At 38.7% G+C, this 20,415-nt stretch overlaps 1 protein-coding gene across 10 annotated transcripts in view; it reads left to right on the top strand.

Moving 5' to 3' along the window:
• PTPRT (protein tyrosine phosphatase receptor type T) overlaps positions 1 to 20,415 on the top strand; it is a 944,743-nt gene that overhangs the window by 722,260 nt on the left and 202,068 nt on the right. For all 10 annotated transcript variants that reach the window (XR_012500633.1, XR_012500634.1, XR_012500631.1 and 7 more), the window contains exon 12: positions 10,012 to 10,285. Coding sequence is in view for 5 of the 10 variants with exons in the window: in XM_074347294.1 (XP_074203395.1) it covers positions 10,012 to 10,285 (274 nt within the window). In the remaining 5 variants the exon portion in view is untranslated. The remainder of the gene's footprint in view (positions 1 to 10,011; positions 10,286 to 20,415) is intronic.

Raw genomic sequence — 20,415 nt, 5'->3', positions numbered from 1 at the left:
TGATGTTAGTGGTAAATTTGAAATAGGTGTTTTTTAAAAATAGTAAGAAAAAAAAATCTGTTTGACCATTTATCTTTGTGACTTTTAAAATCAGAAATGGATGTCAAATTTTATCAAATGCCTTTTTGGCATCTATTCATATGATCATATTGATTTTCTATTTGGACTCATTTATGTGTTATTTTCCTGGACTTTCTATTACTAAGTCTATCTTGTGTACCTGAGGTAAATGACCTCCTTATGGGGAATCAATGTAACAGCATATCAGAGGAATAGTTTGGAACAATTTGAGATACCCTCCCTCTTTTTCCATCTTATGTAATTGCTTGTATAACATGGGAAACGCCGGTTGTTGACGGACTGAAAGAAACCATTGGAAAAGCCATCTGGCTCCAGTGTTGTTTACTCTCATTTTCTTTTGATGGAATGCTTAATTAATTTATTGTCATTCTTTTTTGTTTAATAACAAAGACTTTTTAAATTCTGAAAACAGGTTTTGTCCTATCCCATAAGCGTTAAATGTCATTGTTCTCACTGTAATAGTTTCTAAAGAGTATGAAATTGTGGTTTTGACTTCCTATTTGATATGAGAGTTACTTAGGAAAATTCTTATTTTCCCCTGTTGGGAGTTTTTAATTTGTTTAGAATTTTGGTTTAATAATATCTAGTTCTATCTCATTATGCAGAGATAATATAGTGTATACCTTTAGTTACACAAAGACTTTATTGACTTTTGTGAATTCCCCTTGTCATTTAATCCTTCATGTCAAATATGATCTCTTACATATTCAAATGTTGTTTTCTTCTCTGTCATATTTTCTTGGAGTGGTTTTCCTAATTTTTTGCTTTATTTTTTATTCATATTTTCAGACATTTTAAATTCACACATGCACAGCTTTTTTCCTTTATCTTTTGTGAGTTGTTCCATTGTGAAATCTACGAAGATTTTTTTCCACTCAAGATGGTTTTTTTTTCAAATTTCAGATGTACAGTCTGTTGCAAGAATGGTACAATACACATCCCTATACACTTCCCCCAGATTCACCAGTTGTAAACATTTTGTCAGTTTACTTTATGTTTCTTTTTCCAACCTCTCAAAGACTTGCTAGGTTAGCTATAGTAATCATGACTCTTCAAGAACCCCTAGCTTGTATTTCCTCAGTAAAAAGTCAGTCTTCTACATAGCCACAATGTAACATCACACTCAGGAAATTTAGAATCCAATATCCAATCAAGAATCACACATTGCATTTGACTATGGGCATCCTGAAAATTTTCAGTAAGTAAATTAAATTTTGAAACATTGGAACATAATGTGGTTTGTCATATATAGCGAGGTCTTAGATTTGTTGGGTTTTTCCCCTCATAATCATGGAATTTTTCAACACTATTTATTGATAAGATTTTTCTCTTTTCCATTGACTTGTATTGTTTTTATTTCTGTCTGTAAAATTCACACATACACACACGTCTATCCCATTTTCTTTTAATCATATTCCAGTATTCATGGTTCAATTATTTTAACTTCATAATACCCTAAAATATCTAGTAGTGATTTTTCACTCACATTCCTTTGTTTAAAAATAAGTTCTTGACCATATTTCTTATTTTAAACAAACAAACCAAAAATAAAGTCGCATTGAAATTATTAGAATTTCCAAATTGAGGTCATCCACATCTTCAGGGCTCTGAATTGTCACCTAACTGACCTCATATTTTATATTATTTGCCTTTTCTCAAAGAAGAAATATGAATTTGGCAAGAATTGGTGTCTTTACAACATGGGATGCTTTCACACAAGACTTCAGCATTCATTTCTGTCCATTTATTCATCTTCAGTTCAGCACAACTATTCAACACCCACTCTGCCGTGCTCTCTGCTAGGGGCTGGAGATTTTTTTTGTATCACTCAGTAGAGGGTTTTTTTCCTTCCATGTCAGTCCTGTACATTTCTTACTTGTGTTATCCTTGGCTAGTTCTAAAGGACTCTGTTCTAAAAGGATTTTCCCTTTATATCTTCTAGCTTGTTTTTCATGGTGTACAGTTTATTTATCTCTATCTTCTATCAAAGCACTTTACTGAATTCTTTTATTAATTTTAAAAGTCTTTCACTTCATTCTCTTCAATATATTAAGTCACAGTCATATTATCTACAAATGATGATAAATGTCTTTCCTGTCTAAAATGTGTATCGCTTCTGTTTTGGGTCTTACTGCATTTGGCCAGAATTATCTCATTTTAGTTACAAGTTCTAGAGATAAAGTGACTTGCTCAACACGTCGGACAGAGCTAGCCAGTGGCAAAGCCAGAACTAAAACCTTGACTTTGCTTTTTAGCACTGTGCTGTCTTAGCAAAGGTCACTAAATCAAGGCCATCTATCCAAATATCAGCTAACTGGCTTCGTATCTATCCAGTTGCTTTTTCCTGAAGGAAGGTTGGCGTTTGCTCTGCTTACAGTCCTCTCTTTAAGTGACTTAACCTCTTAGATACATGTGCACACATCACCCCACCCCCAGCACACACACAGAGATGCACGCGCAGTGGGCATGATGATGATAAATGATATGGAGAAAATCTAAGCAGGTAAGTGTAATAGGGTGCTCTGGGGTTGGGGCGCTATTTTAAATACAGTGATCATGTAAGACTTCGCTGGCAACGGGGAAGGAGCAAGCCTTCTAAGGGTTGTGTAGATCTGAGGGAAGAGCGTCCCAGGCACCATGGAGCAAAGGCCAGGGCCTTGACATGGAGCATGCCTAGCATGTTCAAGGACCAGCAAAGAGGCCTGTGTGACTACAGAAGAATTAGAAGAGACGAGGTCAGAAAGGGCCTCATAAGAGAGGGCCTTGGAGACATTGTAAAGATGCTGCCTTTCACCGTAACTAACATAGGAGCTGTAGGGGGCCTTTGAGCACAAGGGTATTGTGACTGGAGTCATGTTTTTAAAGGGTCCCGCCAGCCACTGTTTTGAGATTGTTGGGGCAAGATTGGAAGCAGGGAGACCAGTTGGGGGGCTGTGGCTATAATCCAGTCAAGAGATGATGGGGCTTGGTAGGGTAGCAGCTGTGGAGATGATGGAAGTGGTCAGATTCTGGATAGATACTGAAATTAGAACCATGAGAGTTACTTATGTATGGTATTGTGAACAGAAGAGGATCAATGATTAAGAAAAAATATGTGAGGGCCAGGTCCTCTACATTTTGATTTAAAATATATCTCCACCCAAGTAAGTACATGCTCACTTAAAGCTAGTTATATTTCTTTTAAATATGAGAGAAGAAGGTATGGCACTGTAGGCATCATCAGATGGTTGTCTGGTTTCTCCTTTTAAGGTTTCTTTTGCTTTCATGTGATAATAATTAAAACTTAATTTGAACTCTTTGATTGAATTATTATGGCCCCTTTACACAACATATGTTTCTTCCTCTAAATTCCTACTGAAAACCCACTTTTGTTAAATTTATTAAGTGCAGTTCAATCACAGGAGAAGGATCCAAATGGAAAACAAGGCAAATCCTTGTGGTCTAATTGGATGTCACTGTAATAATAATGCATGCAGCGGTTGTATTGGCTCCAACCAACTTTTATGAAAAGCACTTTACTCTATAGAAAGAACTCTGTAGACACATTATCTTATTTAACCCTCACACTGTCCCGTAAACACCCTTCTTCTCAGAATCCTTCCCTGGCCAAGTTCCTCCTTCTGCCCCCCCTCCTTGGATTGTGCTGAATAGTTAATATCTGTCTTCCCCATCTCATTTCTGAGCTCCCAGTGCCCAAGGGCCATGTTATATTCAGACTTTAACCTGCTACGCTCCGGTCACTCAATAAATATCTGATGAATAAATGAATAAGTACATGAAAGACAGAGGGGATGGTAGATCACACAGCTAGTCAAAAGCCAAGGAAAGATGCACATGTACATACTCTGACACTAAACTGCAAGTGTGTTCCTCTCCCCATGTCCTTGCCTCCTCTGAGAGCTATTGTGACTAAGCAAATCGTGAACAAAAACAGGAATTCCCAGAGCCTTGGCGTAAAGGTTGGCCAACAAAGACAGATCATTGTCAGTTTCAGTTTCGTGGTTCTGAGTGACCTTTAATGTGGGGAATATAATTGCAAAGCTAGATTCTGTTGGGTATTACAAAGCTCACACTTGTTTCTTAGCCCATCTTGTACCGTAACGCCAAAGGATTATCATAGCATTTTGGTATTCAAATGTGTGCATAGTTGAATGCTAAAGCACAGACTCTTTTGAAGGGAGAACGAATATCCAAGATTATTCAGTCCACCTTCCCTCATTTCTTTAACAGCTTTATTTAAGTATAATTTGCATACCACAAAATTCATCCATTTTTAAGTGTACAATTCAATGATTTTCAGTAAATCTGTAGAGTTGTGCAACCATCACCACAGTCCTATTTTAGAACATTTTCATCACACCATAAAACACCCTGTGTCCGAGTGCAGTTGCTTCCTATTTCCACCTCCAGTGCTGGGCAAACACTGATCTGATTAATGTCGCTATAAATTTGCATATTCTTGATGTTTCATAGGAATGGATTCATACAGTATTCCGTCTTTCACATCTGGCTCCACTCATTTAGCATAATGTTTTTGACCTTCATCCATGTTGTAGAATGTATCAATAGATTGTTTCTTTTATTGCTGAATAATATTTCATTACATGGATATACCATATATTGTTTGTTCACCACTTGTTGGACATTTAGATTGACTATTATGAGTAATGCTGATATTAACATTTGTATACAAGCTTTCATATAGACATACTTCAATAGGAATCTAGAAATGGAATGGCTGGGTGAATGATAGCTTTATGTTTACCTTTTTAAGGAACTTCCAGACTATTTTCCAAAGTGACTGCACCATTTGACTTTCCCACAGAAATGTATGGCAGTTCCAGTTTTCCAATACCCTTGTCAACACTTGCAATTGTCTGTCTTTTTACTGACAGCCATTCTAGTGAAGGTGTGTGGTGGTTTCTCATTGTATTTTTTGTTGTCATTTTGTTTTGTTCTTTTGGGGTTTTTGTTTGTTTGTTTTATTGCTTTAGTTTTTCATTAAAGTATAGTTGATTTATAGCATTATATTAGTTTTAGGTATATAGCATAGTGATTCATTTTTTTTATAGATTATACCTCATTAAAAGTTAATGACTATAATGGCTATAATTCCTGTGCTTTATAATATATTCTTGTTGCTTATCTATTTTATATATAGTAGTTTGTAACTCTTAATCCCATACCCATAATTTGCCCTTCCCTGTCCCTATCACCTTTTGATAACCAGTATTTTATTTTCTGAATCTGTCAGTTTCTATATTGCATATACATTAATTTGTATTGTTTTTTTATATTCCACCCACAAGTGTGATTCCTTTTTTTGTATCCTTAGTTGTATAAAATCTTTTCTACTAGTCTTTAGGTCATTCTCATAGTTACTCTGTAAATAGTTGTAATTTTGGTGTGCCTGTGGAAGGGGTGAGCTCAGGGTCTTCCACTCTACCATCTTGGCCACACCTCTCAAGGATGACCATCTTTTCATGAGCTTATGAACTCCTTGTGTTTTATCTTTAGTGTAATGTCTAGTCAAGTCTTTTGCCAATTTTCAAATTGGGTTGTTTTTCTTTTTATTATTGAATTGTTATGCATCATTATGTATGTTGGATGTTTAAGTCGTCATACATACAATCTGCAAATATTTTTTCTCAGTGTGTAGCTTGTCTTTTTATTTGTTTAATAGTGTCTTTTGAAGCTCAATTTAAAAAAAAATCTGATGACATCCAGTTTATCTTTTTTCCTCTCATTAGTGTATCATGCTTTTGGTGTTGCATTCACAAACCCTTTTCCTAATCCAAGGTCGTGAAGATGTTTCTCCCAGAAGAGTTATAACGTTAGCTCTCACAGTTAGGACTATTATCTGTTTTCTATAAGTTCTTGCATATAATGTGGATTTAAATTTAGAGTTTTGCATGTAGATTATCAGTTGACCCACCCAGCATCATTTGCTTAAAAGGTTATCCTTTTACCATCAAATTGTCTTGGAATTTTTGTCAAAAATCAATTGACCGTAAATGCTGCAGTTTATTTCTCAACTCTCAATTCATATTGGTTAATCTGTAAGTCTGTCCTGTGCCAGCACCACACTATTGATTTCTGTAAGTTCTGAAATCAAGAACTGTTAAGTCCTCAACTTTTTTTATTTTCTTAATTGTCTTATCTGTTATGGATTCTTACATTTCCATATACATTTTAGTATCTGGTTGTTAGGTTTTGCAGAAACTCTTCTGGAATTCTGATAGAGATTTCATTAAATCTATAGATGAATTTGATGAGACTGGCCATAATAACAATATTGACTACTCCAATCCATAAACATGGACTCTCTTTCCATTTATTTAGATCTCCTTCAGTTTTTTCAGCAATGTTTTGTACTTTTCAGTGTATAAGTATTTTACTTTCTTGGTTTAGATTTATTTCTGAGTATTCTTTTTGATACTATTGTGAATAGAATTGTTTACTTAATTTTATTTTCAGATTTGTAAGTCATCAGACCTCCTAGTGTAGTTAAAGATATATGCTTTGGGATATGTATGTATATAATATTAAAATTGTGTCTCCAAACTCATCAAGTTGGCTATAAGATAAGTATCTATAAAAGATAGGCTTTTCCCTATCGATTTCCAATATTAAATCAGAGGTTTGTTTCTGCAGAAGAAAAGAATGGTAGAAAATTTACCAACATTTCATTGATGATTGCATAGAGGGACTGAATAATGGAAACCCTTTTTCTCTTTTCTCTGCTTTTCAAACTTTATAAAATGTTACTGTATTTTCCTTGACATAAAAATAATTTTAAGTGAATTATCTGGTGGAGTAAGATAAAGATGATGGTCCAACTTAATGTACTAAAAAGCAGTATAGCCTTGTGGTTAAGACTGAGGGCTCAAGAATCAGGCAGCATATGTTCAAAGTCTAGCCCCACCGCTCGAATAGCAGGATGACCCTCGGTAAGTTTCTGAGTCTCTCTGTGAGTCACTTCTTTTAATCCTATCAGAATAAAATAATAGTATCTGCTTCTTGGAGTTATTGTGAAGGTCAAATGAAGTAATGCATGGAATGAGCTTAACATGGTACCTTGTAGATAATAAGTGCTTACTAAACATTTTGAGGTAAGTGAGGTAATAGTTGCAGTATATAGCAGCAGAAACTGTGATAAAAGTTTAAACAGAATGCTGTGGGAATAGAGGAAGGAGAAAAAAGCTCTGGTTTGCAAGGCAAGAGAGACTCCTCAGAAAGAGTAACAGTTAATCTGGGACTGTATTGGATGAGGAGTTCTCAAAATGAAGAAAAAGGGAAAAGTCATTTTAGGAATATGAAACAGCATATAAAATGGCAGTAAAGCATGTAGGGAGAACTGAGATGAATATGCATTTAAAATTCCTTTTTGTAAATTTTGGTAAATTCATTTCTATAATAAATAGACTATTGTGCGTTTAGCAGAAATACTATAACTTAGAGATGCAGCCATGAACTAGGTGGCAAGATCTCAGACCTCATGAAGTCCACAGACTAGTAGGGAGCAAGCAGTAAGCCAGTAAACAAATAATCAGACAAGACATGTTTCAATTGTGATAAAAGCTGTGAAAGAAATAAATCAACAGATGTGATAAACACTGACTCAACCAGAACACTGGTAATTATAAGTGAATGTCTTGGTGGATTTGAGATGACCCAAATCAGTGATTTTCAACAGAGTGAGAATGTTGTAGGGGATTGCCCCTGCTGGGGCAAAGGTATAAATGTCAGAATCACCTAGGTTTGTGGTTTCAGAGCTACTCATTAGGACCATTGGATAGCTTTTTTTTTTTTTAAGTATTTTTTTTAAAAGTACTCTAGGGGCCTCACCCTTGTCAAATTATATTACAAAGCTATAGTAACTAAAAGTAACACTCAGATAAGTCACATTCATCTGGGTATTACACCCACTCATTCAGAATGTATATCTGTTCAACTTAGCTTTCAGACACCCAGGTCCTGCAGCTCCTCACTTGGACATGGTTCACACTCAGATGTAGTTTGCACTCTCAGTTGGCCACATTCACTCACGTGTAGACTCATGCACACTCTGTGCCATTGTTCAGATGTGCACGCCGTTTAGCAGGCGTCTTGTTGAGCCATGACTAACCTCCACACAGGTATCACTCATCCAAGTGTGGCGTTCACTCACCGGCCTGTCTATTTCCATCTGCGTTGCTGGCCCCCATGCTCAAGGAGGTTCGGGGGAAGACTTGCCATATTGAGTGTGTCATGTTTCCTTGCGTCAGTCCCTCTGTAGCCTTTCTCCCCTAATTAAGTAGTCCTGTACCTCTGTCTTCACAAAGTTGTGCTTCTTAACCAAGTGTCTTCAGATGGACAGTCTGATTGAAGCATGGTAGCCTTCACCACATTCCATTTTCATAAACCACGTGTTCGTTCACTATGCCATTTTTAAATAATCAGTTTGGGAGCACTGTTGCAATTACTTTATTAATTCATTAAAGTTCCTGGAGGTATTCTTTGGGTAATTGGTATTTTGTCTTAAATTACAAATCCCAGGGATTTGTGCAATAAAGATCTTCTAAAAGAAGAGCATTTATTCAAGAGAAGTAAAATTGTAAGTGTTCAAAGAGATAGTAAAATGTTATCAAAATTTAGGATAACTTTTCTAAGTGGAGCCTACACATTTGGCATACAGCTGGTGTTCAGTACAGGCTTGGTCATGTGTCTTCACACACTAGCACCTTCTCCCATCCTTATAAGTTGAGGGGAATGGGCGAGATCACTGGACAGGAGATCAGAAAAATCACTGTTTATCTTGATTAGGGTTTCTGCATCCAGTCAGTTTTGGCTTCATGCTTATTGTCAATTTTAATTCAATTCAGTTTGGTTCATTTGAACAATCTTTCACTAATCATTATATGGGTATCAGGCAACCTGCTGAGCAATGTGTCAACAGGGGAGAGTGATACAGAGATAACTAAGCCACAACTTCCACTGTCCAGAAGGTCACAGTCCAGCCAGAGGAACAGTAGTCCCATGCTCATGTTACTGCAGTCTCAGGCAGAGAGATGTCAGTGAGCTGTGGGGGAGTCAAGTAGAGGGGGGAAATCATTCAGATTTAGAAGATCTAGACCAGGAGATGAAAGATGGGCTTGGCCTTTGGGGAAAGGCTCCCATGGGCAGAAGTGGGTAGAATGAGAGGGCATTGCAGGTGGAGGAAGCATGAACTGGTGATGGCATGGGGTTGAATCCAAAGGATGTTTGTGCAGTAGCTTGGGGTCTGGAGCAGCTAGAATGAGGGGTTTATTGTAAGACTTTCTGAAAGGTAGACTAGAAGCCTGACACAAAGTGCCCCAAATGCCAGGATGAGGAGTCTAGATTGTATCATTCAGATAATTGAGAGCCTATGACAGTGCTTGAAGAAGGACAGTGTTATGTTTAGGAAGATCAGTGGATTAACTAGTTGGTTGATCAGATAAGTTAGAGGCAAAGAGCCCAGCTGAGTCCAGCTAAGAGGTGGAGAAGTGCCCAAACTCAACATTATGATGGGAGGAGAAAGGGGGAGGGGCGGGTACAGATTGCTGAGGTCAAGTCAGCAGAATTTGTTGATTAGAGGTGCAGAGTGGGAGCTGAGGAGGTAGGAATTGAGGAAGAGCCCCAGGTTCAGGATCTGGCCACTTGACAAGCAATGCTACCCTTCATTAAGGAAAGATATGTAGAAAGAGGAGGACACAGGTGTGTAGGGGTTGAAACTGAGTTGCATTTTGGATGTATATAGTGTGAGCTGGCTTTGTAACGTGTAAATGGAGATCTGTTTCTACAAAGCAGTGGGTTTATAAGTCTGAAGCTCAAGAGGGAGGTTTATTATGCAGACAGAGGTGATGATGATAAATAACGCATTCCTCCCTCCAGGTAGTGGCTCATTTGCTTCTCCTCTTTCCTGTCCAGTGTTTATCAGCTGGTTGTCAAGGAGGAGCGACCTCAGAAGTCACGGAGGGCAGCTGACATCATTGAGTGCTTTTCGGTGCCAGTGAGCTATAGGAATGCCTCCAGCCTTGATTCTCTACACTACTTTGCTGCTGAATTGAAACCTGCCAACCTGCCTGTCACCCAGCCATTTACAGTGGGTGACAACAAGACATATAATGGCTACTGGAACCCTCCTCTTTCCCCTCTGAAAAGCTACAGCATCTATTTCCAGGCACTCAGCAAAGCAAACGGAGTAAGTATGACCACACAGAGGTCATTTCTTGCCTTGTTTTCTCATTCTTAAATGAGGAGGCAACATGTCTGGAGAGCAGAGGTTGACAAACTGAGACCCATGGACCAAAACATTCAGCCCCATGCTTTTTTTTTTTTTTTTTCAGGTAAAGGAATATTGTGTGGGTTTTTTTTTTTTTAACTGAGTAATAGTCAGTTTACAATGTTGTGTCAATTTCCAGTATAGAGCACAATTTTTCAGTTATACCTGAGCATACATATATTCATTGTCACATTCCTTTTTGCTGTGAGCGACCACGAGATCTTGTATATATTTCCCAGTGAAGCCTACTAATTTTCATAGTCTGAAGCTGCTTTGATGCTACAGCAGTATACTTGAGTAGTTGCGACAGAGACACTATGCCACATAAAACCTAAAATATTTACTATATGGCCTTTTACAGAGAAAGATCTCACACCTGTGTATTAGAGGCTAGAAAGGTGTTTCACTTGGGCAAATCATATGCAGATCTGAGTCTTAATTTCTTCATCTATAAAATAACACCTATCCAAAAAAAAAAAAACACCTAGAAATTTGATATCCATGAAGGCATTAAACAGGTTTTAATTAATCAGTGGCTAATAACCCTTTTATCATTACCATTAGTCACACTATAAAATATTTTTGTCTCCCAAAGTCAAGGTAGCCTTTTTTGTGTCAAATTTTATTTTTTTTTTGGTTAACGAAGGGTGTCAATCATAACATCACAAAATCATAGGGCTAGGAAGGATCTCAAAGGTCATCCAAACCTCCTTCCCTCCCCTTGCACAAGAAACAGTGGTTCATTCAACATCATAATATCACAGTGAACTGATGTTAGTACTTAGTCTTGAATACCTCCAATGACAGAAAACTCACTTCTTTATGGGATAACTTTACTGATCTTTGTGGGGTCTGTGGCACTAAGAAAGCTTTTTATTGTATTGACTTAAATATATCTTTTATTGTAGCTTCTACCCACTGCTCTTGATGCATGCATTTAGATTCCAATAGAACCAATAATCACCTTCTCAGGTGGTATTTTTTTTTTCAGTTACAGTAAGAACTTTTCCACCATTCACTTCCCTCTATACAAACACACCCATCTGGTCTTATCTTCTGCAAGCTGAAAATCTTTCATTCCTCTTATGACTCAAGTATTTTCCATGTAGGAAGCTTTTGTGGGAAAATTCCAGGTTGCCATATTTCATTCAACCAATATATAATGAACAGTGACATATGCTGGGCCCTGTAGTTCATATTAAGATTATGTAGTGTGTGCCCTTGAAGAGCTTCTATAAATGTAAGCGAATCTGGTATGTGCCATGTCCCACAGTGTATCTGGAGAAGTGAGAAGCTCCCTGGAGAAGAGAAGTCTCAGACAAAAGCAAGATTTGGTGACATTCTTACAGAATAGCCTATGTAGGCACTGGGTGGCCAAGATAAAGAGTTTAGTCTGTCAGTGGCAGTCATTAACTTATGAGAAACCCGGACTGAGAAACTCATTAACATTTAAAATGTCCACATACCCATTTAGATTCCACATTGGTATTTCAGTTCTGCATTTATTACTGGCTCCAGCAACATTCCTCACAGGGAGTACAAACTACAGAAAGAGGCTGCCAGACTGCCTTCCACCTGTGCATCTGGTCTTGTCTCTGCGTGAAACACTGATGTATTGAGGAGGAAGACATGAAGATGGCCAGAAGCATCTGGGGCCCCATCTTGTTCTTGGTTCTCTGCATCCCCTATTGGCTAGTTTGTTAGTTCAGCACAACCTTGAGAAGGTGTGGTTTACCCTGTTCATGGCAACATATCAAGAGGTGCTCTTGGGTTTCCATGCTGTGAAGAGGAGTGGCTGCTGTGCTCAGTTCATCCTCTACCACATTCCTGCCAAGAGTCTCATAAAAACACAGCAATAGACCAAGTCTGGAGAACTCAAGAAATTGGAAAATGGACTCCAGGAGAGATTTCCCCTGCCTGAGCATGGTAGGTCCTGAGCAGAACCGCAGATGAGGCAGAAGGACTATTGGAGGTTTTGCTCTCCAAACATCATACAGTAGATCCCCTTTTCAAGACAAGGGGTTTTGCCATTGGGAAAAAGTCACCCCACCCTGAAGCTACTTCATCTCGGAAGCAGTTTCTACTACTGCTTCCGAGATAAACGAGGCCATTTAATTCCTCATGCCTTCGACCTTGCACCATGTGTACACTCACTTGGGAACTAAGATTTGCAGTAATGAAACACAAGCAGGAATAGAACTGGATGAATGGTTTTGCCAGGTGTCTTGAGGGTGTAGTCAGCCTCACAAGAACAGAGAAGAAAGAGCTGTGGGAGCTGGGCACTCAGAGTGTTGTGTTTTTCTGACAAGAGAAAAACTACACACCATTTCAAATTACTGTGTATAATATTAAGTTCTACTAAAAAGAGTTGGGTGACAGGGACAGGAGCAGAAAAGTCATCCTCAGTCTGACAAATCTCTGCTTGGCCCCCTCAGATTTCTCTGTATCATGAAGGGCAGCAGACAATGCAGTTAAGCCTGGAGGATTTTTGAGGAGAAAATGTTATAACCCACAAATTCCTTATCAGCCAAATTGTTGTTCTTGTGCAAATGCATCAGAAAGACATTCTTACTATCCAGAGGCTCCCACATGACCTGATTCTAATAAATCATTCAAAAAGCAATTGAGCAAGCCATGAATCAAAATAAAGAAATCAAGAATAGAGAAATATGGAATAAAAAGACCCACAGTGAACATGAAAACTAATTAAATATCACATTAATGCTAAATAATTGCTTTAAATATGTTTCAAGGGAGGTTAATATTAAAAATAATTACTTAAAGAGAAGATGTATAATGTAAAAAGTTAACAATTGTGATCTGAGTCTGTAATTCACTATTCTGTCAAAAAAAAAAAACTGAGGAGGAGCTGGAGAACTGATGAATATAAATAAAACTGCCCACTTCAGACAGGATGGAATACATAATGAGTACTTTATTTTTGATACTGAGAATTTTTGAAAAGTATTTTTTAAATAAAAGGCAGCCTTCCAATGTATCATAGAAGTGCCAGCAAACAATCTGCAAAGGAGGAGAAGCAAAGGAAACTGTAAACATGAAACTCAGCAACTGTGAAGCAAGACAAAAGACAGAAGCACCAGATCTGATTTTTTTTTTAAATGTGATGCTTTGCTCTCTTTATAAAAGGTGTAAAATGTCTTGGGTCAAGTAAAAACCGGAATTCAGCAAATCTATATCACTGGAAGATTGAAAACAAAGGTTAAGGCAAAGTTATAGTAAATTAAAACAAATTCAAGGAAAGCAGAAATGGCCATTTGTTGCAGGATGGTTGTGGGCAAGTCTGAATTATTTACTATCTGTCAATTTCATTGCTTCCAATCCCATCTGCAAGTTTCAGTCAGAATAGGGTAAGAGAATTTTAGGATCCAGATATGCTATGGATATTAGAGAGGATTTTTCAGCCTAGCAGAGTAGCTAAATGTTTAGCCTTTACAATCAGACTTCCTACACACAAACCCCTAGTAACTGACTTTTATGTAAACTATTAAAGGAGTTAATTGTGGTTGATTAATTAATTAGGTAAACATCCAAGAAGCACATACTATATGACAAAAAATGACATATCTTCTGAGTGTTGAGAATAAGTGGTAGGCCCAATAGACAAAAAAAAAAAAAGAAAAGAAAAAGAAAAAGCCTGTCCTCAAAGCAGTAACATTCTAACAGGGGAGAGACCAAAAATAAATAAATAAGTGAAATAATATGTCATATAATTAATCATTAGAGTTAGAAATGTGGAGATCACTTGTTAAATTCTTGACTATTTTTAGGATAAGGGTAAATACATTCTGTAAACTCTACAGTGAACTATATAAATGTAGAATATTTTAATCCAGCCTTGTACACACAATGGAGAGTTCAAGTGTCGTGTGCGTTATGAGGCATGGTTCTCAGAGTCCTTGCAGACACTTTCACGAAGTGTGAGTGTTTCCTAGGCACTTGCACTGGGAATTTTGGTCAGATTAGTAATACCGCATTTACTCGTTTATGCTTTCTTACACGTAACAAGAGCAGTCCTAGTTATTGGAGTGTTGTCCTTGGTGCTGAACTCTGCACGTGAATCAGGCCCTGTTGTAACCGTTTGTTTTGGTTACGACTACATTATAGATCTACAGCGCTTTAGAATTGGATGAGCTTGAAGTGCCATCTAATGTGCACCAGAAGTCAACAAAGAGATCTCTAATAAAGTGTTCTTGGCAGGGAATTACATAGCCTCTGCTTGACTACTGAAATTCTCTGGAGGGAAAGCGTTAATTCCTTTGCTGAACAGGTAAAATTATTATATTCCTTCTATAAAGATAAATTCTGTCTCCTTAACTCTCTACTTTTGGACACTTGTATTAATTTGGACAAATCAAATCGTTCTTTACCACGTCAGCCTTTTGGAGAAGATATGACAGTATCAGCCACCATCCCTCGCTACACAGGCAATCTCTCCTTGATATTTAATCTGAAATTACTTCTTTGTCTCACATGCCATGATTTCTGTATCTCTTTCATCCTGTTTATTCTGTCCTCTTATTGACAGACTCCTTTTTTCCCCAATGCCCTCCTTAAAAAGGGGTGCCCAGAACCTAGCGTTGTGCTCCAGATATAGTTAAACCATGCCTCCTACATTTCAGCTACATTCTCTCTTGACCATTTTTTAAGATATTATTTCTTCTACATTCCAAGACATTTTTCTCACTTTAGGGCCCTCATATAAGCTGTCATTTTACCTGAGTCTCTCTTCTTCATTCGTGGAAGAACTAGTACTTTCTCAGTTTTCAAGCCTCATCTTCAATGTCATATCCTCTGGCAACTTTCCAGTCATACTATCTGAGACCTGTCTCCACTGTACTCACTACAGATTAATCAGTTCTTTTTCTTTACAACATTGTGCGTATTTTTAATTACACTTGTTTTCAGTGCATGTCTCTCTCATTAGACTGAGAGCTCCAGGGGGTAGGAATTCTGTTGTTTGCTTCTGTATCCTCCATACTGAGCGCAACACCTAGTAGATACTCAGTCATCATTTGATGAATGAATGAATGGATGAGAGTACAAACTGTCTCTTGTTGTTTGTAAGTCTCAGTTTATCCACTTATAAAATTGGAATGGTAATACACACTTCACACAATCATTCTGAGGATTAAATGAGAAACAATTTTGAGTACTGAAAGGCACCAAATAAGTGTGAGTACAGTCAATGTAGCATGAGAGATGTGGCTCTGAGCTGTTTTCCCTATAGACAGATGAGCCATAAAGGACCTTCCTCCTATCATAGCAGTAATACTTTCCCCAGCTGTCTCATTTCCCAAGCTCCAGGCTACTGGGCAGCCTTGATTTCCTCCAAATCCTCCAAATGGCACCCAGAGTAACTGTCTCAGTTGTAAACAGCGGGTGGGTACAGTTTTGCATTGTTTCTTTCCCATTCTTCCCAGAATGAGGTCTGCTGAATCTACTGTTCTCTGCATCCTCACCACCATTAGCCATGATTGTGAAGTTGAAAGGACTATAATTAACGGTTGGATGCAAAACAAGTGTGGCGAATTCATGCAAATATCCATCAGAAGCCACCTTTTGTTGGGCAATGCTGTTGTGCCTGTTCCATTTATGCAGAGAGAAAAACTCTTTTCCTCACCATATCCTTTTCATCGTGTGGGGGCACATTTGACCTGCATGGTGCCTCTGCCAAATGGTGAGCTAAATAAGAGAAGCGGGAAGTAGAAGGGTGATTGTTCTCTGTGTCTCACTTCCTCTTCCAGATTCTGAACTTAGTTGCCTCTCGAGAGCAGTTGGAAGGCAGACGCTGTTTTGAATGAGTCCTCGTGTTTGCAGTGTCACCACATTATAATAGTTGGGATCATCAAGGTAGAGCTGGATTAGGGAAAATTCTGTGTCTCTGAATGAATTGGAAGAAACTATATTTAATTTTGTCCAAGCCCTGTTAAAAGAATGTTGCTCATTGATGTTGTTTTTTGGGTTTTTTTGTTTGTTTGTTTGTTTGTTTGTTTGTTTTGTAGTGTAGTAGGGTGGAAGGAACTGAGAGTCAGGTGTCAGGATGATCTGGCTTTGAATTATGGCTGTTCCCAGCTATATGAACTTGAGCTGGCTTCTTAACATCTCAAGATGTATAATATGATTAATGATGTACCTCCCCTGAATGTGGGGAGAGTAAATGAGACAGTGCATACAGGGCATCCATCACAGTTGTAGTATTTGTTCTCTTTTCCTTTTTGCTGCTTTCCCAAAGCTCCTCTCTTGAGGGAAGGGAGGGTTGAAGCATCCTTACCTGGTACATCCCCAATTTCTCCCATAGAAGCACATAACTTTTTAACTCTGGAAGATCTCGGGAACCATGTCTATGTGGCAGCTCTTGACTGTCTTAATTCACCCATGACTCAATTGCTTTGTAACCCTGCCCCAAGCTTTATTTTCCTCAATTTAACTTTTCCTACATGGTTCTAAGCCTGACATCTGTTCCTGTTGAATCTTTTGATATAATTGATTTTGCCTTTGGGGAATGATCTTTCCCCTCCCAACCCGATTTCCTGATTCTTTTTTAAGTTTAGTGACTGTTGACATGTCATATGAGAAAAGCTCAGATGGACCATGGAATGAGAAGATTTGGGAATCCCAAGCTCAAATGGGCTAGAGTTAAGACCACAGAAGATCACATGGCTTGGGTCCTAGGTATTCCATCAGGGAGTTTATAAGAAAACTGCTATATTGGTCAGGATAAGCCAGTTTATGCTGTAGTAACAAACAACCATGAAATCTCAGTATATTACCAGAAAAATATATTTTCCCTCCTTCTACATGTCCAAAATGGATTTGCATAAGGGCTCTGCTTATTCTAGTTACTCAGGGACTCACACTGATAGAAGGTCCATCTTGACATGTGCTTCCATAGTCACCAAGGTAGAGAAAGAACTGTGACAAATAAGGCACTGGTTCTAGAAAGTTTCCAGACAGAGTGGGACACAGCACTTTCACATGCCATTGGCCAAGACTAGTCATGCAGCCCTGCTTAACTTCAGAAGGAATGAGGCAGTGCATTCCAACTGTGTGCCTAGAGGGAGAACTGGGATATTTGAGAGCATCCCTAATGACCACCGCACTTCCCCTATTACGCCCTAAGCTCTTCCTTCAAGTTCTTAGGATGCCCGGACTCACTCTTAGAACACTTGTGCAAGTTCTGCCACAGGTTCTGAGCGCCTGCTCTACCCCAGCACACCAGGCAAGGTGCTTTCACCTATTCTACATCTTGATCGGTCTCACAAAGTGACTTCGCTTAAATCAGTGCATGGAGGACTGCCAGAAGCACCGCGCAATCGCCCAGCATCTCAGTTACTTCATACTAAAGGAGGAATTTTAGTAACAGCTTTTTCCCTTTACCTCCATGGAGATATGGCAAAGAAGTGTGCAGTACTCCTGGTGACACTGTTCCACTTTAAATGGCTGTAGTGCCTCAACATCCACCATGCAGTGTGGCTGAGAGGCCTCAGAAAACCTCAGATCCTTCCCACCCATCAGTGGCTGAGCCAAGGTAACAGGAAACTGTGAGTCAAAGGCCACCACACTCCCTTTTTTGACCTGTTGCCACAGTCCTATGTTGGGAACATATTTCTGGGTTTTATTAGCCCTGTGAAAGTAGAAAGGAGAACTGAGAAGTGGACACGAACAATCCAGGGTTATCCACACACTTTCCTGTAACCACTTGGGAAAGCTTTGTCCTATTAAATGTCCCCTCTCGGTTCTCGTCTGTTCCCAGAGCCTAGGTTCCACGCCTCATCTACCTGCCTGGACCTCCTCCCCATCCTCAGTGGATTCTGCCCCCTGGGGATCACCCACCCCTTGGGCATGTCTACTTCCAGGCCTCCATTCTACCCACTGAGCCTTACCACTTGCTCGTGAAAGCCCTGGGTTTCTGCTGGAGCCCAGTTAGGTCTCAAACTTCTCTTTCCATCTGAGAGAGAAATTCCCTGAGTATCATCTTGTACAAATACCAGGATGAGCTCTCCCAGGTTGCTAATCTATTTTTCACTCACTTACAGTTCCTACAGATTTTATTATCATGGTATGAGACCTGAGGGACCAAGAACATTTTCTTTTCAATGCAAATATACTTTAAACTCTTTTGGAGAAGGAGATGAAGGTTACCCACATGTTGACAGCTGATAATCTTGTCAGCTTGGGCCTTGAGGCATCGTTGTTCTAGACCCCCACCCCCAAAAGGCTCGTGGAAATGGCAGCCTAACTTTCCATTTAGCAGCGTTTCTGCCTCCATCAGGCCCCTTCCCAACTGAGGGTCTTCATGAAGTTCAGCCCAATTGGCCCCCTAGTGGTGAAAAGAAAAACTGGGAAAACCTCTGAGCTTGGAAACTGGCTCCATGGGTTTAAGAACTGGCTGTGCTGTGTCATAGCTATGTGAACTGAGTATTGGCCTACTGAGCTTTACTTTCTCTGCTTGTCAAGTGGGGATGAGACGTGCCCTCCAGAACTCACTGGGATCTTTGTGAGGAGGAAACAGTAGATGTGAGAACTCTGCACATTCCTAAGCACCTTTGGAATGAAGGTGTTGCTAAAAACATAAATGTGTGTGTGCGCACGCTCAAACTCAGCATATGTGTGTACATACGTATACACATTCATATACATAAACATTTTAGCATGTATATGTATGTAGACACACATATGAATATGTATGTATACATACTGAGTTAAAATAAAATTTTTAATTAGTTCACGAATCTTAGTGGTGGAAAGGTTATCATTATGCCAGAAGTATAATATAGGTGGTTAATGAAATAGAACATTACCTATATCTCTCGAGCTTCCTGGAAGCCAAGGCCAAAAGGGGCATATGGCCAGTTTACATAGCTTCTCTTACTGGATAGAAAGACGTATACCTATTTTTCATGAGAAACACTAGAAGGAGGATTTATCATATATATCCTTACATAAGGAGCCTTGAGGAGATACCAGTCAATATTATAACATCATTTTTGTTCAAACACTTCATTGGTCCCTTCTCTGTCAGTGTTGTGATACAGCATTAAACTGGAATTTAATGGAGCCATTTACACTCAAGGATTCTATTTCTTGTGCTATATAACAGCATTAATGTTATTAATTAACTCCATTAAATAAGATTAATGGGTCTCAAAGTTTCTTTCCCCTTAGCAATTTTTTATGAATATGCCTAGTAGGGGGTCTTTCCTATTGCAGAGATTGGCACTGACCATATGTGACCTTAGGCAAGTGATTTAGACTCTGAGTCTCATTCTCATTTGGAAAATTTTGATGCCTGTAGTATCAACTTTATAAAAATGTTTGTAAATTTTTAATGAGAAGATGCATGAAAAAATGCTTATCATGGTGGTTGGTATGCAATAAACACTCACTTAATGCCAGCTGTCATTATTACAATATCACAAGTGGTAAATATGAGACAGAATGTGGGGTGCACTAAGGAAAGAACAACAAAAAAAAATATGGGTGCACAGACACTTTTAACTCACCAATCAAATATGAATAGACTGTGGTTGGGTTGTGGGAAGAGGGAATTCAGACAGAAGAAGCAAAATCAGTGAAGTCCAGGGTGTGCAAAGAGACCAGCTGGCATGCTGGGTGCATCAAGGAGAGAGAGGGAGTGAGACTTCAAAGGAAGGTTGAGAATGCTGTATTTATAGAAAGACAAGTGCAGCAGTGAGAGTTCTTCTGCAGATGCATCCTGGAGGCTCAATTGTGGTCAAGTTCCATCTTTTGTATCATGGCCCCCAACTTTATAAACTATTAGGATACAGAGTTTAGAGGAGATTCAAAAAAAAAAAAAACAAAAAAAAAAACCTAGAGACTGATGGAAATAGTAGGCAATTTTTTAAAAAATAATTCCTTCCCTCCAAAAACACTCCTAGGTCTTTCCTAGCTCAGAAGTCTGAGTTGTCCAAGATACTTTGCCTTCTATGTCCAATTGTCTTCAAGTCCTACTGACTCCACACTCTAAAATCCTCTCCAGTCCATATACTTTCTCATCTCTAGTGCCA

This window comes from Camelus bactrianus, chromosome 19, assembly GCF_048773025.1.
Source record: "Camelus bactrianus isolate YW-2024 breed Bactrian camel chromosome 19, ASM4877302v1, whole genome shotgun sequence".
NCBI classification, from domain to species: domain Eukaryota; kingdom Metazoa; phylum Chordata; class Mammalia; order Artiodactyla; family Camelidae; genus Camelus; species Camelus bactrianus.
The sequence above is the reverse complement of the archived record's forward strand: the minus strand, read 5'-3'. Positions and strand labels throughout refer to the sequence as shown.